General features: G+C 43.2%; 1 protein-coding gene across 8 annotated transcripts; it reads left to right on the top strand.

Moving 5' to 3' along the window:
* Positions 1-394: 394 nt before the first annotated feature.
* On the top strand, positions 395-27,527 carry sorbs3 (sorbin and SH3 domain containing 3). 8 transcript variants are annotated; one of them, XM_030060005.1, is made up of 21 exons: positions 395-445; positions 12,089-12,157; positions 12,931-13,116; positions 13,311-13,383; positions 13,884-14,023; positions 14,309-14,372; positions 15,086-15,124; positions 15,216-15,303; positions 16,226-16,337; positions 18,370-18,423; positions 18,568-18,678; positions 19,366-19,421; positions 21,288-21,358; positions 22,184-22,242; positions 22,468-22,514; positions 22,779-22,893; positions 23,004-23,129; positions 24,484-25,020; positions 25,167-25,270; positions 25,446-25,552; positions 25,992-27,527. In XM_030060005.1, exons 2-21 carry the CDS (start codon positions 12,146-12,148, stop codon positions 26,051-26,053), a joined length of 2,163 nt encoding a protein of 720 aa, XP_029915865.1. In that variant the 5' UTR covers positions 395-445; positions 12,089-12,145; the 3' UTR covers positions 26,054-27,527. The 8 variants fall into 8 exon arrangements, with proteins under 8 accessions (XP_029915865.1, XP_029915863.1, XP_029915869.1 ...); XM_030060003.1 differs by having other exon boundaries at positions 12,928-13,116; XM_030060009.1 differs by lacking the exon at positions 395-445 and adding an exon at positions 5,903-6,022 and having other exon boundaries at positions 12,928-13,116; positions 24,484-24,585.

The following is a 27,527-nucleotide window of genomic DNA, read 5'->3' as shown; positions in this document are numbered from 1 at the left end:
TAAAACACTAAAGGGCGGTGCCACTGAGCTTGTGCCTGTATGGGAATCTCTATTATTTCCAGCTGTGGATGGAAACTATTACTGAGTCCCTTCTCCCTGATGAGCTGTGGAGCGTAGGACTTGCCTGCTTGCACAGTCACACACACACACACGCACACACACAGAGAGACACACACAGACACACACTCATACATATGCCAAACACATGCACACACCAACACACACTAAGTCAAACATTCAGACCCAAGCTGAATCATTCGTGGAAGATAAAAGACACCCTGTTGCCTGAGAAAGACAGAGAGAGGGAGAAAGAGAACAGAGAGAGAGAGAACGAGAGAGAGAGAGAGAGGGGGCAGCAGCAGTGGTTCCCTCCCTCCTTCTTTCTCATTCACTTCCTCTCTCCCCCTGGACTGAGGAGACCTCACTGCTCAGCCCGCTGTGCTATGTAAGTACTGTATATCTTGTGCTGCTTCTTTCTACCACGACTAGAGAGAGGGCTAGTGTCACCTCAGAAAAGGGATATTCATCACAATTAATAAGAAATTAAGAACTTTTTTTGGTCAATGAATGTTAGAGAATGAAGGCTCTGTCATTATTATGTGACGTGGTTTTTATTTACATCGTGAATTGGGTCAGCCGAAAGAGGATTGTCTCTAACACAGATTTAGAGCATCCTGTTGTTGTTGTTGTTGTTGTCGTCTTCTATCACTCATTGTATCAATATCTGAAAACCACTGACGCAAACAAGAGATGAGATGGTCAATATGCCAACCGGAAATGTGGGTTGTTTCTTATTCCCATGCATGTTGTTGTCACGTTTTCAACGTGCTTGTAGAGAAAGGGGAGGATATGAGGAGAGTTTTACTACAGTAGATGCCAATCTTTTACTGTTTGTGGTTCAGAAGATGGTTATCATTAGGCCTCTGTCCCAAAACTGGCTCCTGTTGTGGCGGGAGTTGTTGTTTTGGCTGGAGATGTTTCTGTGTGTACCCACAGCCCTGTCATATAAAGATGTATTCACTCATTTGGTGATTATTCAACATGGATCCATGTTTGTGTTTGGGCAAAAACATCTTTCACATTCATGCCAGCATCAGGAGCCTCACTTCAGCTGTTTCCTTTACTGGCTTTTGACTGAAAACCATGTATCTCCAGCATGTTGGGCTTTCAGGAAGTCAGAAAAACAGTCTTGTTTATAGTTTGATGGTGAAGCATTTTTCATTTTATCTAGCTTGTTTTGAAAAGGTTTCATTATATAAACCGAAGGGTCGTGGAACTTTCCTGAGCCATCGAGGCGAATTTAAAACGTCAAGTGAAGTGAAGTTAAAACGCAGCAAATATCAAAATCAGAGATACAGGCTTTGTTAACCCTGAACTGGATAAGGACAGGGGCAATCCTGTCTTTGGCTCTGACTTGCAGCGGGCCTGTTTACCCCAGCATCTCTGTCCCAAGGGTGCTGTAATGTTGTACTGAATGGAAAACTTCCCAAACTATAAGCATCCCCGAAGCAGTGAGTCTCATGAGGATATATGACTACACGAGGAACGCTTGTCCTCATCAGCCGGCAGGGCGACCCACAGGCCTGGGAGATGGACTGCTCAGCAGAATGTTGTTTACTGGCAAAATAAAGCCCGGTGCTTTTGTGCTGCTCTGAAAGACATTCCATAAATGCTACCACAGAACGCAACCCGGATAAAGGTGACCCATATGGCACGGGCCTATGCATCTGCCCTCCAAGGAAGCAGAGACGGTTATCTACCTGTTCTGTGTCTCCACATTTTTCTTTGATGACATCTTCCACCTGGCAGTTGTGACAGACCTGCTCTCTCTTGTTTCCTTGCCTCTCTCAGACAAGCCTTTGCAATGTTGAAAAAAAAGGAGGCGCAGGGCAATAAAGTCATCATAAGTGATGTAGCTTATGATTATATAACAGATTTATGTCATGGGGAGTCCACTTGCTGCAATCCGTGGCTGTCAGGCTTTTAATGAGCTTCATGGTTGCTCCATAGTAACATACTGGTACATACCACTCACTGTGAAAGGACAATGGACTAGACTTTACAATGGGGAAACAACATAGCATAGGTCTGAGCTGGAATTCATTCATCTCAGTGAACAGAGAGGCATGCCTCTTCCCTCCTCTGCAGATAATCTTCGCTTCTCAGAAATAGAAGTGGCGCTTTCTGTGACGCTGGCGAGGAAAGGAAAGGGATTTGAGTTTGTTTGGTTGACAAGAGATAGAGAAAGTGGACAAGTATCCAGTGTAAGGGGGTGGGGGGGTGTTGGGTCCTGGGCCAGAGCAGCAATCGCCTCTTGCGTGATTACCTCATTTAGCCACTGAGTGACAGGGTGTCAGATGTGGTCACAGCAGGGTGACTGCCTCGTCCAGCTGGATACAGATTATGGTGGAGCTTCAGCCACAGCTCCTACAGGCCGGCTCGCCTCTCAGGTTCAGCGGCTCAACTGTTTGGCAAAAACAACCCTGTGAGGAGCGGTGTGCAGGCTCAGTAAATGGATATGGGTATTTGCCATGAGGCTCGCTCCAACAAGCCAGACCACTGAATTATTAAAAAGAGCTGACTCCTTCACTTCCAAGGTGGAACTGGCCAGGACACATAAACTCACTCTTTCTTTTTCTCCTTCTGTCTCTCTCTCTCTCTCTGTCTCTCTCTCTCTGTCTCTCTCTCTCTCAAACACACACACTTACACGATCAAACAAATATAGACAGATCATTTACTAGTTTTTGTTCAACTTTATCCTTTGAATCATCCCTAGTTTATTGCCAGGGCTCTCTGGGAGATTAAAGTGCAGTGATCTGATTGTGTTTGACTTCAGCTGACTGGACCACTCACCTGCAACGTGGACCTTGTAACTCAGTCAACCTGCTGTATAAGAAGCAGCAGACGCGATGCCAAAACAAGCCTGTCGGCCTGTTAGATTTCAGGTTTCAGGCTCTGTTTGTCTTAACTGAGAAGAATGGCAAACTGGAAATCCTAGTTTCATTTGGTATGTATGTTAGGAGGAGCAACAGAGGAATTGGAGAGTGTCCTTCATTCCTCTTGGACAGCTTGCTGGCTCTGTGGTTTGACCACTGTGAGATTTTCTGTTTGTTCCAACCGGACATATTCAACTAAAGAATTTGACTGTCGGGTCTTATCCGTGCACCAACTGCATCCTCTACTTTGAATATTTATTTCACTCTGATAGTGCCATCAAAAGGACAAGCATCCTACTGTCTGTAGGCAATGGAGCAAACAAAACAGCACTTACTTCCTCTAACCAGCACACCCAGCTAAAAGGAGGCACTCAGTAGAGCACAGACCTCCACCAAGGTCTCAGCGGGAACTTATGGCCCTGTTTATGCTAAGTTACTCCCCATTTCAGCCGTTCTTTTGTCATAGATCATGCTCCTTTCGGCTAATGAGTCACTGATTCTTGAGAATTTGGATAAATCATGTCCCACTAAGAAAAATGCTATTTCTGTTGGAAATTTACAACATTTTAATGAATAAAAAGAATCAAGGGCATAATCAGGGGGTCCTTTGCACATTTGTAAGGTTCTTTTATAGGTTTATTTTTATTTTTTATTAATTTAATGATTATATGTTGGCCCATGGCCTACAAAACCAGTTGTCCTCGGATAGGAGATAATCATTTCAACTTGATTAAAACAACAAAAAGTAATAATTTCATTGAATAATATCTTTACCACATGAAAGAGTACATCATAATATGTATTAAAAACTACAAACGAGTTTTGAACAATATTTACTATTATTTTGTGGTTGCTCAAAACGTGTCCCACATATTCATCACCACTGTCAGATATTTATTTAAAAAACAAAAAACTCAACTACAAACTACAACTACAAGGTCAATTACATTCCTGAGGAGCCCTTTTCAAACCTTCAGCTCTACTGCATGCTTCAAGACCGCTCAGGCTCCTGGAAGTTTTCTATTTTCTCTTAAAGCTCTTCATATTTTGGGACACTGCTACTGTCACAACCATAAATTGTCAACACCGTCACTTCTGTATAAAAATATTAAATTAGATTATGGAATAAATGTATACTTTTTAAGAAGAGGTCTGATGCAGGTAGCAACAGGGCGAAAACAAGCTGGCTAATGTGAACGACTCATGCTTATCATGTGAAAGAGCAGGTTTTTGTCTCCACCGTCAGACGTCACCACCGTCAGGTTTTCTGTCTGACGGTGATGACTGAAGTCTGAAAAATGCTTATAACAGTGCTCAGGATTGTTATTTTTTGTACCAAATAGTTAAATAAGGTTCTTAAGCAAGAAGCCATTGACTTGAGTGGTATAAATTTTGGAATGTAAAGTATTAGTCTCTTTTAATACAAAAATATGTTTTTCAAATTAAAAAAAAAAAACATTGCGGTGATGGTGTTGACAAAAACAAAGTAGCCTAATAACTGGAAAAATGCCTATTTTATGAAAAAAATGCAAAATGAGGAGGTTGCACCGGTACATTGCTGAACAGCCAAGACCTTGACCTATAATGATATACCTTCAGATTTTGTAATTTAACTCACTTTTTTTTTCAAAATTAAAACCTGTTTTATCCAAATTCCCAAGAATCAGTGGAGTGTCAACAAAAACTAACGCAAAAACTATTGGTGGCAAAAAAAATGTATTAACTGAAACAAAATTGAAACTGACATTTGCAAAAACTGAAAATTAACCTAAAACTACAATAAAAAAAATGCAAAGAATAATTACTTTTCATCTTTTAAAACAAATAGAGTGGTCCTATGCCAGTCTCAGTCTATCAGTAAATTGCACACTGACTGTACATCACTGAATCTTACCCGGGATATGATTATAATAAAAAATACTAAAACTAAAACTGAAAAGAAATGAAAAGCTAAACCAAATCTAGAAACTTTAAGAAAAGAAAAACTAAACCTATAAATGTAAATGTACCTTGGAAACTAACCTCAGACACAAAATAAAGCTAGAACTAAAGTCAAAACTTAAAACTAAAAAAAATTCCCCTGGATGAAAGTTGGTTTGTACCGCTTCGACCCATAACCAGCTACAGAAAACAACGACCCTTGGCCCCGCCCCTGCCACGCCCCCTTGAGACCAAATGGCCTGAAAAGTTAATCACTTCTTCTCTGGCCCATAACCAACCTTTCCACCAAGTTTTTGCAAATTGGTCCAAGCACCTTTTGAGATGTCCTGCTGAAAGACAGATGGACGGATGGGGCCATCACATAACCCTCCCGCTGCAGGTCGCAGCTCCTTGGTGGAGGTAATAATCTAGATGCGTATGTGACAGGAGGAAGGCGAGGAGGACGTGACAGAACGCAGACTTGTCTGGGAGTGGGAGCAGACCAGTCCTGGCTCCAGTGTCAGTGATGTACCACGGCAAAGACTAATGGCTCAGAAAGGCTTCCAAAGCACAAGGAACAGAGAGAGCTCCTATTCTCCCCTCATCCCTTTGATTCGGTAGAGACCTAGCCCCTGTGTTCCCAGTGACGCACACACACACACACACACACACACACACACACACACAAAGGAGAGGGAGCCATGGGAGAGAGAGTCAAGAGAGAGTCACTGGGCAGTGGTGAGTGTCTGGGAGGTGAGGAGGTGATTAACTATTTGCATTCCCCTTTCGTTAACCCTGCGCTGTGAAATATCACCTTATCACAACAATAGGCCTTCTTCATTGAAGGAGGTGCCCTGCACTGACAAGCCAAGAGCAGGGTGCCTTTTGAACAGGGCCCAGGGGGTTGCTATGGCGATGCATGTCAACCGGGAAGTCCTTCACGGGCGGAGCGAGGGCTGGGAGAGAGAGAGAGAGAGAGGGAGAGAGAGAGAGAGAGAGACAGAGAGAGACAGAGAGAAAGATTGTGTGTCCTGGCTATGTGAGGGAGAGAGAGAGAGAGAGGGAGAGCAGTGTAGGACTACCCTCTGAAATATTAGTTTATGTGCACCACTGAGCAGACAAGACTGAAAGAGGCGTGAGTTCACTGGTCAGAGGCAGATTCAAGGTGAGTACACTTACTCTCACGGGAGCCCAGCATGTGTTAGATCCAAATCACTAGCATGCGTTCACCAGATAGTGATCTCGTACGTTATGACTGCGCGATCTTACGCCTGGTAGGTAGGTTTGTTGCTGTCGTCTGTTTTCATTTAAAGGTTGAGTAACCTGCCAGACTGCTCCGGGCTTACACACCGCTTCACAGGATTAGTGCTGCAAGACTTTCCCAGGAATTCAGTGTCGCAGAAAAAAGCTGAAGATGGCCACACATAGGGACGTTTTTTTTTTTTTAAAGGGCACCTGAGGAAAAGTCCACTCATTCCCACTGAGCCATGTGATCTGTGGTGTTTTGATGCTGAAACACTCCTGGGGGAGCTCAGAGGCTGGCGCTTCGGCGTTGGGGAGAGTGTGGAGGAGGGCAGCTCGGAGGCACACCCGAGTGTTCACCACAGAAGCACAGAGGGGGGGAATGACGGGCAGCGTTAACCCAACATGTCACTTCTTATTGTTCTGCCCTGTGGGTATGGGCACACTGGCACTTGTTATCTTGGCTTCAGAGATTTAAGTAATGACGCAAAAGGAAATATTGTGTTTTGTCAGACAAGTTTCCCGTCCTGCTTCAAGTGTCAAGCCTTGTGGCCCCACGTCTGTCCTGCCGTCACATAGCGGCTCCTCACCTTGTCAGGATGATTTCCACACCCTGCTCTGATTCCTTTTGTGATACACCGAGGGCCGGGCTGCCCCCTGAGCTCCACCAGGCCCTACTCAACTTTGAATATGCAAAATGACAGCCATGAACGTTTCTTGTGTTTTTGTATCTGCTCATGTCATGTCTGATAGTCATTTTTAAAAAGTGTGAAAAGGTAGCACATCCCCAATTTTCAAATCAGGGCAAAATAGTCACATTTCACCTGTTTAGTTGTCTCACATTTGTTTATTTGTGAGCCAAATGAGCAGGTGTGTATTTTGTCCTTGATTTGAAAATTTTGGATGTGATACCTTTTCACATTTTGTGAATATGCCCATTGGTTTTGGGGTTTAGCACTCCACTGAGAATCACATTGTTGAAGCACAACCTGCTCTTCCAACAGAGATTGTAATTTCTTGTTTTTTAGCTACTTTGACTTTTAGCTACTTGATTTTTTTGTTAAATTTCTCCTTAAGTAAACAGATATTTACTTAAACTTCAAATTGGATAAAAGCTGAAGCAACACAGTGTTTATATTGAGTGAAATAATCAAACCCAAGATGTCAATGTGTCATGGCTGCAGCATTACATCAGTTAGAAAATATCTCATGTGTCGTGCATCATTTTAAAAAAAAGTTCCCTGTGATTCAGCAAGACATTTTTGGCATCTCTGGAAAATTCGGGATCACCAGAGTTTAAAAGTTGTTAAAACTGTTGAGTTGAAGAGCATTGCATATAATGGCTAGATGCAAAGCTTCCCCAACGTTTGTCTCAGTGGCTGCTGGCTGCTCTGCAGAGAGGCAGGCTGTGATTTAATGCCTTGTGGCTCCTGCTGTGAACACATTGCCTCTCCATTGACAAGAAGCACGAAGGCTCTGACTCCTCCTGTTGCTCAGACTGGAGGAACACCATACAAGGAGGTGAAATAGTTCCCTCCTGATAAATGTGTGTATCCCCCAATAACTGCATATCATAAACTTGCAGCTCCAGGACCTTGTATGGGCTATGTCTGTGCTCCCACATCTGCCAAGCTGCAGAGGGGAAGCCCAGCAGGAGTCTGCGATCAACCTTCCAGGACCTCTCACATTGCTCACATAACTGCACGCTGATTCACCCACGTATGTTTAGAAGTTAATGCCAGCTTTATTTATCCACCAAAATGTGCTTGTAATTAACCGCTCACAGCTTCTTGAGGCATGATCCTTTCATGTTTATGATGCTCTTATGCAAGTAATTAGGCGGAAGTAACATTGTGTACCAGCTTGGTAAAACTTCATCTGTCATTCTGCCAGCAGGTGCTCACTTATTGGCAACATCTGAGACATGAACGCTCCATTAGAAGATCACAATTTTGCAATATATCTAACACTGTTGTAATTGTCTATAACATTGCTTAGAGTGTTTAAGGTCAAATGCATTGCAGAACAGTGTTTACCCAAACAAAATGACCACCTTAAGCAAACAAGCATGATTTTTGGCACGTGTTTGCCTCATGTATGTAAGCAGGACTTAGATCCGTTGGCCGGACTGTGTGTGGTAGTTTCCACCTGATGGAGTCAATGATTAACCAGACCATTGGCAGACCTGGCACGTTTACCAGGGACTTTATATCAGTTTGCATTTTACAATTCTGCTTGTTTAGGTCTTAGGACAATCAGCCATCAGTGGCCTGAAGATAAGAAGTCTCCCCAGAAGTGTATCTCTCTTGATGGTGCAGCAGTAAGTTCAGCAGATCACAGAAGTTTGTGGCTCACCACCGTGACAGTTATTCATCAGTGTGTGTAGTCTTTTTCCTAGTGAGAATGCCAGAAGCTCTGCATGTGGTGTGAAAGGGAGTCATTGCAGGGCAGGTCAAGCTCTGGTCACAGCCTTATACAGAAGAAGGCAAAGGTTTAGAGGATGGAAAATTGATGTCAGCGTAATTTGTTCAATAATGATTTCACAGCAAGTTTGTCTCTCATCAGCTGATCTAATTGCAACACTCAGTGAAAAATAACATTACATCCTTGGAAATCTTAATTTGCTGTAAATAAGGGACTAATCGATTAGGTCAGTGTGAGAGGGGGAACTTACCTTTTCACTCATTTGCAGATGTGACAGTGTTTTTTTTTTTTTTTCAGTAATGCTATTATTACTTTGTAAAAATTGTGTTGCTATTCTCAGCAGTGGAAACCTCCCATTGATTTCACAGAAATCACAAGGGTGTGGTGAGGTTCACTGACTGTGCTCCTGCTGACTAAGTCTGCTCCGGCTCAGCAAGTTCACATAAATAGTCCGGTTCCTCATCCACTCCTTTCACAAGAGAAAATATAATTGTTCTCTTAACAGTATCGCAATAGCATTTGGAACTTGAAAAACTGACAACATGCTCTTTTGAGGTGATGGAGCTGGTTGAACAGGATGTGCATGTATTTATGGTGATGAATTTGATGCCAGTTCTGCTCCCCGGTTCAGTTTACAGAGCTTAACATCTGGCCCAGCTCTTCCAGGGAGCAGATGAGCTCCCTGGGGACAGAGATATTCACAGAGGCTGTGATTTCCATACAGAAATCCCCCATTTCTCATCTTGCATGTCCTCAATTATCCTTTCCTACTGTCCCAGTTTAGCCTGTCGTCCTACAGGGAAAAACATAAGGCATGGTTCAAATGCTACACGAGATGCACTGTACAGTTTCAATGGGCTGGAAACATGAAATACTGGTGTTTGGCAAACTATCTGTCTGAAGGAAGGCATCTGGATTACAAAACAAATCTCACTGCCTTTGTGTTGAGCTCATCTCCAAGATGAGATCACATCCACCTTTTATGGCATCATTTTCTCTTCTGTCCCTGAACAGATCTGATGGTGATTATGGTTTTCTCACCTAATAGGGGTTTACTTTTTATAACCCTTTTCCCCTAATTAGTAAACATCAGAAAGAAAGTATTAAGGTGCTCAACTCTGGGACCCCCTCCCCTTCATGAGAAAGTCGATAGCTGTTCTGTTGAATCTCAGTAATTAGATAAGAATGCATTGAGTGCTGTGAGCAGGGAGAGCCAGTCTGCTGGACAGGGATTTTTCACTAGATATCGGCACTGATTTCTTCCTTATTAGGCAGGATTGTGTTTGGTGCTCATGGAGTGGGAATGTGTGCTGCACTGGAGGATTTCTCAGTTGTTTTAGCTCCCCAGACTCCCCACACAAATTCATAGAAACAAGCAGAGGCACAATTTTGGCCAAGGCCTACATATCATGATGCTACTACTCTTAGGGCTCCATAGCTCTTCATGACTTCCAACAGAATGTAATACAAGTGCCAACTTTGTATAATAATGTAGTATCAGCAAAAATGACTTTAATAATATCACTCCAAATGCTCTTGAATTGAGAAAATTTTACTTCCATGGGAATATAAGTAAGGGTTGCAGCAAAAATCATATTTTGTGTATGTTTTATAATTTGAATGATGCTTTGACTGAAGGCATCACCAGTTCTGGCATTGTGGTTGGACAATGCATTGCGATTCTGTATCTAATTAATAATATTATTTGACATCTCTCTAGAAAACACTTTGTGAAACACAGAGCAAACAGAGGGCAGCTGTCTTGTGCTGCAGGGGTTGCTGCAGAGGCTTGAATGTCAGTAGTGTCCAGGTGGAAAAGGAGCCCCATTGTTTGCTCTTTAGGAGCGCTGAATTAAACAGAACTGTGTGGGAAGACTATTTGTCGAAAATGCTAATGAGTAACACATTTAGTTATCTGATTATCAGTGAGCCAGGACCTCTAAAGTGAATCGGAGCCCACTGGTTTTCTAGCACCGTCAGAGGACAGATCGAGACGAGCATGTCAAACGTGGTCAGTCAGATGAACTGCAGTCCATTATGAGTGAGTTTAGCTCATTTACATTGTTAGCTTTTGTTATACATAATGACCTGACTGTGATTGCTCTCAGCTATGATAGGACGTCAGCGCAGTAATGGCATTGTTGCAGACACAATCCTTCGGTTCCCATATTTTTCCTGTTATGTAACTCAGTTTATTGGGAGATGATGACTCAGATAGGCTGACATCGTTGTCTGGAAACTGGAACATTGACTCTGTTACCACATGGGCTCTGCGTTGTCTTCCCCTGCACAGAGACACAGTGCTTATAGTCCTCTCGGTCTTCACCACAATGATTATAGTCTCTAATGCTCAGCTGCAAATGCCACATGGAAATCTCATCAGTTCAAATTGTCTTGGACAGGGCTCAGCCTGTAGTAGCCTTGCCCACATTCAGCCATTACTACTTAGCCAAGCTGCAAAGCCAGAGCACATCATAGTTTTCATCATAAAAAACCCACATCCTTACAATTGTTAAACAAAAAAGATCTTATTACTATCTATTACCAATTTTCTTCAATATTCTGACCAGTCTTGCAGTGGTGAAAGGTCATTCCAAAAGGAACAGCTTAGGATCACTTGATCCCATAGAAGCGGCAGAGACCAGGGTTGTATGGGAGCAGATCTGCGGTTTCCATGCCAACTCTGTTATTATGGGCCCATTTAGCCACTGTAGATGAGAGGTGCCTGCCTTATACATGAGCGGAAATGGCCTCCCTCTCATTCCTCCATGGCTTTGATGTTGAAACGGCAGGCCTAATCTGGTTTTCAGAGGTGCCATTGATGAGGACCGGGTCTCTGCTCTCAGTAGCTGACTTTCCCCCATCATCCAGCCCCTGCAGCCGGGCTTCTTACCGCACCGAATGACAGGGGAGGCTGAGGCAGGCATGTGAGTCAGGATCATTGTTTTGGATGGCCTTTGCCTTAGTAACAGGGAAAAGAGGATGATGCTAACTTTCCCTCTTCGGAGCAAAAGGGGAACAGGATAATGGAACACTTGTCAAGTCGCCTTAGGTTTCAAATCTGATTTATGACGGGGAGACTTTGTGGAAACCCAAGCAACTAATGACTCAAAGTTTTGCTGAAAAGGAAGTGCACCAAGATTTAGAGAAGGAATTTAAAAGATATACAAACAAACATAGCACGCAAGCACAGCTTCACAGACAGCGATTGCAGATCTCCAATGATGCCACTAGATTTTCCAAGTAGTTCATGTCGTGGAAGCCTCTCCATCTGCCTTTGTAGCTTTGTACTGGAGTGAGGCACACATAATTTAAAATCAAATATTCAAGAGAAATGTGAGGAAACATGGCTTACTGCAGCAAATATCTCCAACTGGATAAGGACCAGAACAATACTCTAGAGTGAAATCCTTTTGCTACTGATGTTGCAAAAGAAATACAGAAAATAAATTCTCAAAATATGGATATCCTGCTTGATATGGACAAGACAAATGATCTAGGATTATTTTAAGTGTACACTGTAAAAACACTGTTGACGCTTTGGTGATTTGTTTTCTCTTCGCAGGTACTTTTGATGCTGGGCACAGGGATTTAAATCTGACGCAAGACCTTAACAGATCATATGCAGTCTCAGGTAACAGTATTGTGATTGTGATTATTGACATTTCTTACTGACATTATCCTCAGAGAGTTTTGGCAGAGTTGCTGAGATATGAGGAAATCAATGCAAAACAGCAATAAAACGGGTGCATTTGAGTAAAAAGTATTTCATTAACATGTTTATGAAATATGCCCAGTCAAGTGTCACAGTAATATGACTTTGCCTCAAGCTTCCCATGACCCCCAGCATCCTCACAGAGGGTCTCCAGCACCCCACTAAAATACACAGCATTCCAACAGGAGAGGCAGGCTGTCTATTATGAGGGAGGGGTACACCAATTACTATGGCGACCACAGGAGCAGAGAATCGCAGGGCACTGCTGGACTTAAAGGTTGACATCGATGACCCTTCCCTGACCCCTTTGGCCCCAGCTCCGCCCCTTGGCCAGAGCATAGTCCGGCCTGGTGAATAGGTAGTTAATGGGCTCATAATGGGCTTCTCCTGTTTCAGTGCCCCTGCTCTGCACCTTGAATGAGGCCTTTCTGCAGTCGCCGCAAGAGAGATGATGAAGTGGGTGGAACACCATTTCCCGCCGATCGTGCTTTAAATAAATTAGGGGCCTTTTCATCAGGGGCTCCCCCACAGAGGCCAGTTATTCTCTGGAGAATAGCTGCGTTGCTAACAAGTTCACATGACCTTTCAGCGAGAGAGGTGTTTACGCAGGGACAACAGGAGGACATGACAGGAGCAAAGTTCACACATTTTTTTTTTCTTAATCTACTTCTCATTTCCTGCACATTCAGCAGCGTGTGGAGGTGGTGGACCATCCAAATGGCTCCCGGATTGTCTTCTCTGGGGATGAAGCCTCTTCCGGTCAGCAGCAGTTCCTGACATCTCCAGAGCTGATTCAAGAGGTGATCATCTCCCCTGGTCTCCCGACGCCTCCGCTGAGCCCTTATCGCTCTGCAAGACTGCCATCTGGAGAGTTGCAGGCAAGCAAAACTAACTCTGCAACGCTGCATTTAGGACAGGCTGAGGTTGGCTCAGTAGCATTTAACATGCAAGTGCTCCTCCCTGTGGAAATGTCATGCATCACAAGTTTCCATCTGTAGTATAATTGCAATTTATATTGCATTGTTTTGTGATGTTTTTTTCTTTGCCTGATGGGTATTCTGCCCTTTTCAAGGTCTCAGAGATGAATGGAAGTGGCCCAACCACTCTTAGCTTCGGATCATATTATGGCCCCGCGCAGTCACATGGTAAGATCTTATATTTTCACATCAGTGCTTTACATTGGTGTTAAAGGTTCCAGGTTTTCATGGGGGGAAAAAAATCAGATTCAGTTGAAGGCCAAGTCTGCCAGTGAGAGAGGACATTGAGGTTCATGGGAGTTTGATTAATTTGCTGTTGTTGTCTCCCAGTGTTTATGCCAAAATAAATTCTGAAATTAATTAAGTGTGAGGTTGGAAGATAATAGCTTGGACTTGTTTTGTGTGAACGTGGCACAGTTTGTTTCCTTGTTGCAAGTGAAAATGTTTTTCTATTGATTATGTGCTATAAAACTCAACTTTTACTGCTGTGGAATTTCCTGTATCATAAAATGCAATCATAAAGTGTGATATTGTATGACCAGGACACCTGGTGATAAATAAAAAATGGAGAAGATTCAATGTTCATGCTTGACCTTTAATCAATGATCTGCACATCATAAAGTATAAAGTAAGTGATGGAAACATTCTGTCTCAATTATGTAAATCAGGTGGGCTGGCCAATGGCGTGCAGGGCATGGGCTCTGCAACTTTGCCGCGCAGGTCGGCTCCCACCAGGGAGGAGAGGTTCATCAAGTTCTCAGGGATCGGGCCAGTAGATGAGACTGGGATGCCCATCGCCTCCAGATCAGTAAGACAAACATAGAAAATGACACCATTTAATCATCAGGCAATGTTAAATAGCTCTTATTCTGAGTAGTCAAGGACTCACACCTAAAATAAGTTTGCTTTCATCAGGGTGTCATGATAGGCAATCAATATACTTCACATTTTGTTTATTCTAACAAAACAATCCAGTCTAATGTTGCTTTGAGCTTGCCTGTCATGTTCCTGCCACATCCATGTGCTGTATCTCTGAAAACCCCATTTGTCAGACCTGTTTACTCTCTGCACCGCTCCTCCTCTCTCGCACCAGAGTGTGAACAAGCCCAGAGACTGGTACAAGAGCATGTTCAGACAGATTCACAAAAAGCCAGAAGGTAAGGGTGCTTCTCCTCCTCCCTCATCTCTCACACGCTCACGCTATCCTTCAACAGAGGATTCCTTTCTATAAGTGTGAGATGTGCGGGGCTGATCCAGCAAACAGATTACTGGGGAGGCAAACTGAGACATGATGAAAGAGCGTGACGTTCCTTCTTATTAACTCCGACAATAATCCCTGCTCTTACCTCAGCCCGCGTTTAATGTAGCCATTCATTTTTCATCATTACCAGTTGCATAATTGAAAAAGATTCCTTGTTATCTGTGTAGTTTGTGGTACTGTTGCAGCGCGGAGGTTATCTGATTTGAAAGCAGACGTTCTGTATTAGAGGGTATTCTCGGCACTTTACAGGCACTTTGTCTTAATAAACAACCACTGACATTTCACATTAATCATTAATGACAATGCAGCGCAAGTATCATGTGAAGATGCCTGATAACCTTGCCAAACCTAATTCTTGAATTTATTAAGTTACTATTGATGGATATCTCCTGCATGGAAGAGTGCCACGTTGTAACCAGTGAATGTAGTATCATAATTTGAGCTATAAGTCTGAATTTAAGTCAATTCCACTGACTGTAGGAGAGGCAACCTGGTTTGATTTCATCTTACTTTACTACAAGGGAGTTGGAATGCTTTTTAATGGAAAGTGCAAGTGTGGGTTTCCAGTGTCATGACATGCGTGTTATCTTTGTTCAATCTGTTTACCAGAACCCGAGCTGGAGGCTGCAGAGCGGTGGGCAGCTGAACGTAAGTGAACCCATAAAACTACGATGATTTGTTGTCCTTACATATTCTCTTTTCACTTCAACTTGGTCTGTACTGATCCACTGGTCCTCAGGGATCCAGACATCTGCTAATACAGAGGACGAGAACGAAGCGGACAAGAATCTCTTCAGACTCACACCGTACGGAGCCCTGCCAGACTGGTGAGTTCACACTGATTCAGTTCAATTAACCCATTTATTTTCTGTAGCCACTTTTTCCAATTGATGGTCATGGGATTCTGGAGCCCATCCCAGCATGTATTGTGGGGAGGGCAGGGAAACACCCAAGGGAAACCACAAGTCAAACACACTGCAAACACAGACTGACACACAGTCACTCACACTCACATTCATACCTGCAGGCAATTCAGTTCATTTCAATTCAATTCAATTCAATTCAATTCAGTTTAGTTCTGCTGTCCCATAAGGGAAATTTGGTTTGCAGTTGGGGTTTAAATTGCACACATCCAGCAAATCAAAATATCTTAAATAAACCATACAAACAGACCAGATTAGACCAGAAAGAGAATAAATGCCTTCATAATGTATAATCCAAAAAAGTTTCTAATTAGTGCAGTGAGTGATGTTCTTATAGAGATGCAAGATATTACACCATTTCATGTGCAATTAAAGCATAGAACTGCAGTATTATTGTAATAAACATTACGTTTGATGAGGTAGCAGAGTACAGTATAGTCATATCCATACACATGGTTGATTTCCTGTATATTTTAAACACTACTTTAAATATTTTAAATGCTTTTTATGATACTACTTCTAATTGTGCAGTTTTATGTTAAATGGTCTGGCAGTCATGCTTGGCAGTAGATAAAGCCTGGCAGTGAATGACATAGGCTTTTATGTACAAAACATCCAAAGAACCAAAGAACAGGCAAAGAGCAATGGGGGAAAAGAGACAAAAAAGAAAAGAAAAAAAGTGCGGGACAGACAAGTTTGGATTTGTCACTACAGGCACCAACAATGAAACCATGATTAAGTTGCCGTCCATGGTGTGTGTGTGTGTGTGTGTGTGTGTGTGTGTGTGTGTGTGCGTATGTGCGCGCACTGGGGGATTATGTTTCAGGAGTGAGGATGTAGATAAGCTGTCAGACCCAGGAAAGCAGCAGCCTCAGCCGAAGAGCATATTTGACTTTGAGCCTGGTCAGAGCACCGCCACCTCAGAAAACCACAGCCAGGTAAGGCCTGACGCACAACCACAGCTCACCTTACACTCTCAGTGACCAGAGGATCTTCATTTTTTTGGCTTTGTTTGGTTCTCGGTGACGTCTTTTGCATTTAGCTATTTGTGTCCTTGTTTTTGTTTCATTCGTGGATCTAATCGCTGACATACTTTGTATAGCCTTGCAGTATTTTGTCAGTGGTGGGGTTGGGGAGCGCTCCCTTCAAGAACAGGTTTGAGGATGGGCAGCTTTTCTCTGAGGATTAAGCTTTGTCAATACCCTCAGAGCCTCTCAGTCTTGATATTTTATACTCTCACGCAAAGTAACTCATAACCTGCAAGTGTGGTCACTCTGCAACGCACCCTCATCTCCTCACCAGGTGTATGTACAACTGTAGCTTCCACTTTTATTCACAAGATGCAATAGGCACCCCTCTGTCATACAATTCAATTCTCAGACCAGTAAAGGCATTTGCATTGGTTGCCACTTGCCACTATACCAACTGTGTGTCAGTAATGTAAAACCTGGTGACCCCTTGACATTCAGTGCTAGCAGTATATTTATTTACTAGTGGGGCTGTCATCGATAGGCTTGTGTATTCTGCACAGCCCATTAACTGTAGTGACCGAGTGTGCAGCATTTTGAGTGCTCTCTGTGTTTAAATGCCTGTGGTGATTTAGAGAGCAGAGTATTTGTTTTTGAATGGCTCTTGCGACAATGTCCCAGATCTAGTGCAAATTGAGCCTTGCATCTGTGTGCGTGTGAAGAAAAGAAATCTTTGTTTCCACTCCCCCATGGGAGCTGGGGCGTCTTGTGATCCGTATTATGGTGTTAACCTCTTGTAGTGCACAATGGCCCACAGCATGGAGACTTATTTCATTTCCTCTGGGTGACAGGGGCCGAGGCTCTTCCTGTTTTTTTTTTTTTTTTTTTTTTTTTTTTCACTGTCTCCTGGACAGGGTTAGGTTTATAAAACCACTGAGCAGTGAGCGCACAGACCATATCAGGTGTTGTGCTCCCTCACAATGACATCATAGCTTGTGATTGAAGTGAAGATGACTCTGAGCCGGGAGGAGGCTTTGGCTTTAAGAGGGACACATTCAGCCAAGGTATTTCAAGAAACCTGAAAAAAAAGAAAAAAAAAAAAAAAAGAGCTGGGAGCCTGCGGTTCTCTCCAGCCAAGCCTTTTAAAGTATTACTTGATTGAATCTGCTTTTATTATTGGACCGTAAGTCTTTATAAAGAGAGGGTGAAGGAGGTTTTGGCTGGCCCATACAGTGTTTTTGGCTGGTCATCATAGTGTTTATGTAGATGCAAACTACATCAGGGAAAACAACTTCACTATAATTTAGACCAATGAAACATAAATGTGGGCGTTGTCTGGGTTCATGACCAACCTGTGCTCATATTCTGTGGGACAAATTTCGTCTATGTTCATGAATCCACATCATATTTTGTCTTACATATAGCCACAATGATTGCCCGTCTCTATTGCTGACAATGGCTCTCTATCTTTCCCTGAAAACCCGAGCTCTATCCATTTCCATCTGCTCCTTGTTGGCAGAAATTTGGAATTGAAGATGACCTGCTAAAAATCTCCCAGTACTTGAAAAATGCATCTATGACCCACTCCAGGGATTTAATCTCAACAATATTCACCTAGAATTTGTGCCGGGAACAAGAATTGGCTCATACTTGCATTCCTGGAAATGCTAATATGAAGTCAAACCTGATATTTCCTTTTAAGCTATGAGCTGATCCCCAGGCCCTGTTAGCTGTTGATAACACCGCTTTTATAAACAAAATATAGTGTCATGTTACAAAATTTTGGCCGCTGAACTAATGGAGGCACTTGTTAACAGTACTTTACAATTTAGATTTACTTTTGAACTGCGCTGCGTTCACTCAGAGCCATGAAGTAAACACAATCCAGCATCTGACACACTGTCAAATAAACTGGCTGAAGTGGAGGTAGATGTTTATGAATAAGATGACACGAAATAATAATTTTCATGCCCCCTTGTGTGTTATTTTTTTCTGTCCTCAGGGTTATCGCTCTGTGAACAAACAACCTGAAAAACCCCGTTCCCCTTCAATAGAGGTGAGCCACTTTGACTCTATACTTCAAGTTTTGCTTTTCTGTGTTTTTTTTTTTTTTTACCATTTAAGCAGTCATCATTAGCTCCAAAGACTCAGATTGTGTATCAGTGTTTTAATGTCACCCTTCCAACTCCGACTGGCTCAGGCCAGCCTGGTCTCTGAGCTGAGTCGGTTTGAGGCTGAGCTAGACTCGGAGATCCAGGGCCTGGAGAGGAGCCTTTCCCAGAAGGAGCAGCGGCGTCGAGGCCGGGGTGAGGTACTGAGCCCCCCTCCTGACTCTCTCTGCTGAAGCATCCCTCCTACTCCCATCCGGCAGAAACCTCACCCACCCCTACCCTCACTCCTCCCACTTCCCAGTGAAGGCTGACCGTCTCAGTGAGACCACCCTGCTTGCTAGCTTTGACTGCGTGTATTGTTTTTCTCCCGCGACCTGGATGACAGCCCCAGGACCCGCCTGCCTGCCTTGCACTTGGATGAGTCTGCTATCTTAATCACCTGCCTGCAAATCTCCCCTCCACCCCCGTAGCAAATACACATCTGCCTGCCAATAGATGAAGAATCTGTTGAAATGATTTTCCTCACATCTCTGATAGAGACAGATGTTTACTTGATTTGAAGGTTTGGCTGCTTTGAGACACCGCTGTGCTACAAAGGGAAATTCAACAATACCGTCCAAAACTGTTGTTGGTTCCCATGCCTGTCCTGATTCATATGTGATTTCATCATGCTCCTGCTGTAATTTTGCCTCGCATAAATCAAAGGTGGTTCAGACCAATCATAGGCGGTGCTTGTAGCCCAAGGAGCATAGGACCCAGGGGATTTCTTGCTCCTTTGGGAGTGGTCACCACCTCTAGTCTGTCTAAGTTGTAGTGAGATTTCCTCTGAGCTGTTAGATACTGTGGTTCTGCAGGGAAACAGCAGTTAATGTGGACTCTGCTTCCAGGAGGCCAGAGGCAGGGATCCAGGACCTGCTGCAAGGACTGGGACTACCAACTACAGGTTAGTGACAACACTACGAGAAGTTCACTACTTTACTGAGCAAATCTGCTTTGTGTGTAATTACTCTGTATTTGGTATTCAGCAGATTATGTCTGCATTGTCGTGCCTGTGTTTTCTTGCAAGACACAAGGACTGCTAGAATCCATTCTGTTAAAAGACCTTAGCAGTGAAATGTCCATTTCATGATCAAATTCATGTTGAGATAATTTCATATTAAGTAACATGAAAGCAAACATTTTGAGATGTCATTCTCATAAAAGTATATTGTATCTCTCACATGTCCCAGAGAGACTGCACCGTCTGCTGGCTCTGAATAAATCAGTTGTACGAGCTAGGTTTTGGCAGTCATAGCTGTTTAATTATAGTTGTGTTTGCACAAAACAGTGCTACTTCTAATTTGTCTCCATGTTACTGTTACAATGATGTGCTCTGTCCACCAACAAGTGGACTATTGTGGAGTCCAGAGAGATAGCTGTCAAGCAGCTATACTGTAATTGAGAATAATGAAGAGAAATGGCAACAAAATATAAATCTTGTGACTCTTGTAGGTGTTTTGTAGTTCAGACACTGATTCTCTATTCATTGTCTGGTCTGTGGCATGAGTGTGTATCCTGCAAACTGTAAGCAGTGCTGGTAACAGCAGGACTCAATGGATAGGCCTCAGTGAAGTTATGCACACATGCCCCAGTCTGAGTGCAGCTTGCAACCCAATAATCCACTCTGATATTGCTTCACCAAGTGTGAATACCTGAACTGTGGCTGTTGTGCTCATTGCTTCCTGCTGTACTGTAATCAGACCAAATGAGGACTGAATAACGTCCCTAACTTTCCAGGGTGCCTGTTAGTTGTTCAGGTGACTCTCAGCACCGGACAGTCTGGTGGGAGGCTGTTGAACTTTAACAAGTTCATGTACCATATTTGTTAGTTCAAAGGGGCAGCATTCCACATTTCTTACCAAGTGTGTAATGCATTCTTGGACGCTTCCCCCTTAGTTGTTGTTTGCTAAGCTGAGCTCATGTGTTTCGACCTGGCGACCTCCTGCCTACCAGGTGGCCTGTGGCACTGTTGTTTTAAATATGTCTGTTGCTAAGGACATGTAAAATGGAAACATACTGTACAGCAGTAAGATTATAGAAGTTTTTTACTGCTTCCTGTCATCCGGACCAGTTGTTTGGCTTTAGGCAGACGCAGCCAGCTGCAAACACTACAGCACAACACAACTCTGACTGGGTATCAGTGTATGCAAATCAGTCCAGAGTGGGATGCAGAGTGGGACGGCTTGAGTTTTCATGACTCTGAAGGCAGAATCATCAGTGGCTGAAATCACTGAATTAAGTCTCTCAGCCATAGAGACATTTAGAGTTTATTTTAACCCCCTAACTTCTTTTAACTCTTTTTTTTTTTTTTTTTTTTTTTTTTTTTTTTAATATTTTGATAACAAAACCATAATAATATTGTAATTTTAACATTTTTGTGGGTTTGGGGGTAATTTAGATTTATTAAAAAAGAAAGAAAAGAAACAAAGAAAGAAACAAAGAAAGAAAGAAATCAAGTGAATTTCTTCAGGTTTTGAACAGTTAAATTGTGGCTGAGCTCTCTTTAGCGTTATTCAAGTGTGAGGACACAGTCATCTGCATGAGCCTCTTGCTGTCCTCTTCATGCTTATGCATAACATCTGTCCAATGTATTTTTTTATGAAAACCAGCAGCTGCAAGCAGATGGGTTTTGTGTCTTTCAGAAACCTAGAAATTCAGAAATGGCATTTCCTCGATTGTATAAGGAATCCTCTTGTTGATTCGGATAATGTTTGGCGGGACAAGACACAGCAGCAATAAAATAGAAGTTTTATTTTCTTGCTTTTCTCAGCTCTTTGCCGGCGTCAAAGCAGCCTGTCCACCGTTCTGTTGGCCCATCATCAGCCTCTGCTCCCACATATGGTAAATATGTATCTTCCTCCCTGTCGCTGTACAACACCCATGCAAACTGTCACGCAGCACAGGCTCCATCATGGCCGCGTCTGTTTTAATGTACAGAAATATTGATTTTGGTAGCTGAATGGGAAAGGTCAATTCTTACACTAGCGTTATACAGAGCACATGCAGGTTTAGTGCTTAAGTTCATCATGAAGTGGTGCAGCTGTTGAATACTACATCTCCTCTCACTTGAACCCACTGATTTTCAGTGTAACACATGTACAGTCATCGAAAAAGGCAGGCCGCTCATTTAATCAGGGGGCATATACTCGATGAAAGCCCCCAGTAATCCAATATACCGCTGTGAGTCTCATGATTCCTCCTCATTTCCTCTGTTGTCTGCTCGTCTGCCTCTGGCACATTTTATATAAGCCTGGTGAGAGCATGGAAAGCCCTCGCAGATTTTGTATAGTAAAAGAGGGTAGATGGGTGGGGAGGAAGCACAGAAAAATAGGAAGTGGAACCGTGCCGGAAGCCCTGATTACAGATTAGCTTTATCCAATTGTTTTTCTTGGAAATTAGTCCACAGAGAACCAGCCTAAATAATTGTCAACTGAACTGTTTCCATGATTACATTTTTTTCCCCCCTAACCCTAATGTGCTTGGCATGGCTGTGATTGCTTTCTCACAGCAACAACCAGCTTCAGAAATAACATGAAGTGATCAAAAGCAGTGCATATTTCACGCTCTGCTGGTATTGATACAACTTCTGTCTCTGTTGTCTGCTTATTTTCCTGGTGTCCTACCCCTTGTACCTGGGCGTTTCCTCTCCACTTTGCTCCGCATCAGAACGCCTCTCCCCTGCATACGACGCCATGGATCTCCCACCTAAGAGAGAGGAGAAGAAGGTATGATCATATCCATTTCTTACTAATGAATGCAAATATCACTGTGTGTGATTTTCAACATTGGTATTTAATATTTTGTCATCTGAGTGGATTTTGGAATCATGCACTCATAAAACTCTATATTAGTAAGCTCCACAGTTGTCCCATACCAATTGCAAATGGCAAAGGTCTGCACTCGTGTGTCCTTCCAAGACTCTAAATAACTTGTTGCGTTTGTTTGTCCAGATGAAAGCAGCGAGAGCCAAGTTCAATTTCCAGGCTCAGTCACCAAAGTAAGTTACAGCGCCAACTGATCAGCAAACAAGCCACTTTCTGTCTCACATGACCCTTTACATTTAATAAAGAAATCAAAAATAAAATCTAGGTATTCCTCTTCACAAGGTCCATTTGAAGGAATAAATGCGTTTTCAGCCCTTACTCTCTCATTCACCATTGAAACAAATGTATTTCCCCGTAGCAAACAAAATTCTCGTTTCTGTAATCTACTGGAATTTCTCCTCATGCGTCTTGTTATCTTATTGTCTTGCTCACTCCAGGGAGCTGCCACTGCAGAAAGGAGACATTGTTTACATCCACAGGCAGGTAGACGCCAACTGGTTTGAGGGAGAGCATCATGGGAGAGCTGGGATTTTCCCCACTGCCTATGTGGAGGTACATTTCTTCATGTCTCTCATTAATGGCTGTCTGTCTGTTTCTCTCAAACGTTTCTTAGTGCTTGTTATGTGTGACTCTCTGAAAGCCTCTCGCTCTGTCCTTCACAGATCCTTCCTCCTACCGAGAAGCCGACGCCTATAAAGTCTCCTACTCTGCAGGTGTTGGACTACGGGGAAGCAGTGGCTCTGTACAACTTTAACGCGGACCTACCTGTGGAACTATCTTTTCGTAAAGTGAGCATCACTATAAGCCATTTAACCTCATCCGTCAGAGTATTTAAATTTGCACTGGGAAATATGTTTATGTGAAAATGCAGTTGTCAAACCATCTGGATATACTTCAACCAACCAGAGCATCACCGGAAGCTACCAAATGTCTAGACCAATCAGGATCCTTTAAGAAACTATGGACTCAGTTTGAGGGGATGTCAGCGAGAAGTGACATTTCACCAAATTGGAAAACAGAAATAACAATTGCTACGCTTGAAGAAATTAGCATTGTCGTGTAGCGTAGTGGAGATATTCCATTACTATTTCTAAGGTTTGCATGATAAAATGACACTCTGTGGCCTAGCTCTCCACGGGTTAATCTAGGATTTAAAGATCATATTTTATATACATTGTTTTGATGTGTTAAAGGTGCGCTATGCAAAATTGCCAGGGGTCAGCTGGAGTGAGGGCCGTTCAGGCTGAACTGATGCAAACAACGAATTAACATGTGTGGTGGTTGAGTCCATATGGTGGTCATTGTGGCCTGACTCACAAATAGATGAAATCTGTTGTCATTTTAGTCTAAAATAGGCATCACCAATTAGCAGAGTCTGATCCACATCTGGACCCAGGAATGGTTCTGCCCGGACCGAGAACATTTTGCAAATTTTTTTTTTTTTTATAGTTTTGTGGTTTGTTGTGACTGCTGCATCTCTTTTTTTGGAACGTCTGCTTTATTTGACAGTCACAGTAGAGAGAGATAGGAAAGGCAGGAGAGAGAGAAAGAGAGAGAGAGGGGATGGCTACTGTATCTCTGTGTCTTGTCCAATCCTGTGCGTAATCTACATCACCCAGCTCCCTTGGCCAATCAAAGCGATTGTACAGCAGAAAGTGCTTATACTCTGTGAGAGAGAGATGCAAATGTAGGCGAAAAAGAAAAATGCCAAAGCTGTGTTGAAGACAAAGTTGTGTTTGTCCAAATGAATCACTTTGTTTTTCATCCAGTAAAACTACTGTGTTTTATTATGCCTAATGCTACCTCAGTTTTGTAACAGGCACTTTATGTTACTGGTAGGTTTCTGATAAATGAATTGTACTTCATGGCATGTTATAATTAAATACACTTGCATATAGACTCTCAATACTCCATCCATATTCGCCTACAAATCACATCTAAAGTTCTATATGATGAACATTGAGTAATTAGACCTCCTAAAATTTTAATTGAACTCCCCTGGTCTAAAGCTTCTCACTTCCATCCACCCTCTGCAATTTTGTGCAGTGTTCCTTTAAGTTTATCTATTACAATCTATCTATTACAGTATATTTTCTATGCTGATCGGTTCTCTTGTTTCATGTGTGCGCTGTTGTTCCTCAGGGTGAGGTGATCAGTGTGACCAGGCGTGTGGATGACAGGTGGCTGGAGGGGAGGATCTCAGGGACCAGCCGCAGCGGCATCTTCCCCGCCAACTATGTCCAGGTCAACAAGATGCCCCGCACCAAGTACTCCACGGACGACTTCACGATGGGCCCCATGTCTCCCGTCTCACCTGGACCCCAGAGTCCGGGCCGCCCGCTGCACTCGCCCTGCCCGCGATCACCAGTCTCCCCTTTCACCCCCACGTCCCTCAGCCCAGAGCCCGAGCACTCCCCGCTGAAGCCGTCCTCACCTGTACCTCATGGCAGCACAGCCTCACAGTCACGCCCCTTCACCCCGAAAACCAAAGAAACAACTTGGCCCCACAACACCTCCAAACCCACTTCACCCACCAACCAGAACAGTCACTGGGGCGGATCAGCTAACCAGAACCCCATAGCCAGAGCCGTTTCACCATCCACGCAGTCGCCGCCAGCATCCACACACAGAGCAGGAGCAGCCACAGCGAGCACCCCAAGATACACTGACCCCTCGCAGGTCCGCACTCACTGCTTCGTGTTAGAGAGACACTGCATGACCACACCCGTAACTCTTTGTGACAGTGTTGCCCAAGCGGTAGATGGAAATGTTGTTTATAACATCTTATTTCATGTTGCATAACACAAAGTTTCCATTTCTTCTAGGGTGGAATAACAAAACAGGCGGCCCCAACTAATCCACATGACAACTCCTTCCCGCAAATGCAAGTGCCAACCAACCCCGGCTCCTCAGTGGTGCAACGCCAACCGTAAGTCTGAATTTTATTACAGGATCGTGCTGTTTCAAACCAAAATAACCAACATACTGTGTGCCATTTATCAGCGCACAACAATGAACCTGTATGAACCTGTATCTCAGCCTGTGTGTGTGTGTGTGTGTGTGTGTGTGTGTGTGTGTGTGTGTTTCCATGCTGTCAACTGCAGATATAAAGCTGTTTACAACTACAAACCACAGAATACAGATGAATTGGAACTGAGGGAAGGAGACATTGTACAAGTGATGGAGAAATGTGATGACGGCTGGTTTGTAGGTGAGGAAGAGATTGTGAAGTTTTAAATACCATATCATGGAGTGTTTACATGTACAGTCCCGCCCTCTAGTGGAGAAAATGAAACATTACAGGCTTGACTAAGGTGAACCTATGCTGTGCAGGGGTTTTCATGACCCACCCATCTTAAATGATTTTTACCTAGCGACCCTGATATGAAAAGATTATTTTGATATCATAGCTGAATGAAGAGAAATTGACTTGAAGCGGTGTGATTTGAACAATGCTGAAACAATCAGTCATGCATTTTTTTATGTTGTAAAAAATTTCTTGTGAATTAAATTTTAGTGAAATTAAACTGTTCTGCCGAGCACCCCCTGGCACTTTGCAAACCGCTGCATTGTAGCACACCTTTGTTTAGTGAAATATCCTCACATGTATTTACTGTTTGACCACTGCATACATTCCTGTGTCTCTACAGGTACGTCAGAACGGACTCGCGCCTTTGGGACTTTCCCAGGGAATTATGTGGCTCCGGTTTAACTTCCTCACTTCCTGCTTGCCCACAGCCACCTGGACTGATGACTCTTTAGACCAGCTTGCTTCATTAAACAGCCCAGCCAGTCACTCCAGCCACATGACTGCGTCCTGCTCTGACACCCCAGCACTTCTTTTATCCACCACCCAGCACTCCCAAACCTGGTTTAGTCAGGCCTGCATGTCCAACACAGCTGCTCCGCTCCGTTTCCCAGAACAGAGGCAAAGGCAGGAACATTGCGTGGTTTCTCACCTCACCTCTTTGCATGTGTGTGTGTGTGTGTGTGTGTGAGTGAGTGTGTATGTGTGTGTGTGTGTGTGTGGTCCACAGAGACTTTCGAATGTTTTCACACACGCCACTTGAGAGGGAAGAATGAATGCTGATGATACTGTTTCAGATGCAAAGAAAAGACTTTTTTATCCCACAACTATTCACAGCTGCAGGGAGTTTTACATTCCAGCCCACAGAACAACACTGTTCCTCCTGAGGTCCTGTAATACAGGGCGATGCTGCGTTCAGCTTTCTGTCACCTAAGTGCCATCACAAATCACAGATGGACATGGAGTGCCACATTCTGATGACATATGATCTTGTGATGAACGTCACTCTAAAATGATGTCCCCAAACTTTATTTCAGATCTTTGAAAATTCCCCGGATGAGTTTGCGTCAACGCCAGCATGACCATCTGTAGACAACGTTGTGCTTTAAATAGAGCAAAGATGGCTCAGTCTTGTCTATTAGGTTTACAGTCTTCCATAAGGCTATGCAGCGGAACAAATATAATTGATGCATTTGTTGCTGTCTTGTTGCTTTTTGGTGAAATGTTTGCAGAGGTGTCTTGATCAGTGGAACAGTGAAGGTGAACGCAAAGGACTACAGAAAGAAAATGAGCTTTAATAAGATTTACTGTCCTCTGTGACTGAGTTTCAAACGTTGGTAAGAGCAGGGGCTGTACAGGATCAACTGTGTGTGCATCCTAATTGAATCTAAATGAATCCTCCACAGCAAAATGTCAAATTTTATGTGAAAAACGTTATGTGAAGTATTCCTGTATGTGCCAATTCTAACATGACGTGAAATGCTCTGCTAAGACACTCCAATGGACATTCCCAGCTTATTATATTTCTACTGCAAGTTATGATTGCTACTGCTTTTTTTTCTCTCTGCTTGGCAGTCTCACTCTGATAACAGTGTTGTTTGCGCCAGTGTAACCATCGACAAGTGTGGCATTTGTAAGCCCGATTAGAAATCCCTATCATGAAGTCTGTCGCAGTTCCATTTGATATATCCTTCCTTTCACTGTAAAAATGAATCATAATGTACTAGACACAACAGATGATTGTACAGACTGTAATCAAATGAAAAGTATAATATATTTTGCTTATATAAACAATGTATCTCAACAAATGGTACGCAAACTTTTTTTAAAATAATACAATGAAAAAAGTACAGTGATATTAAAACTAGCTTTCATTTGA

This window comes from Myripristis murdjan, chromosome 9, assembly GCF_902150065.1.
Source record: "Myripristis murdjan chromosome 9, fMyrMur1.1, whole genome shotgun sequence".
Taxonomy (NCBI): Eukaryota; Metazoa; Chordata; class Actinopteri; order Holocentriformes; family Holocentridae; genus Myripristis; species Myripristis murdjan.
The sequence above is the reverse complement of the archived record's forward strand: the minus strand, read 5'-3'. Positions and strand labels throughout refer to the sequence as shown.

Coding starts and splice junctions, on each gene's coding strand:
- sorbs3 (XM_030060003.1), top strand. Junction 22,243..22,467: donor CTAAGAGAGAGGAGAAGAAG/GTATGATCATAT, acceptor TTGTTTGTCCAG/ATGAAAGCAGCGAGAGCCAA. Junction 23,130..24,483: donor TGGAACTATCTTTTCGTAAA/GTGAGCATCACT, acceptor GTTGTTCCTCAG/GGTGAGGTGATCAGTGTGAC.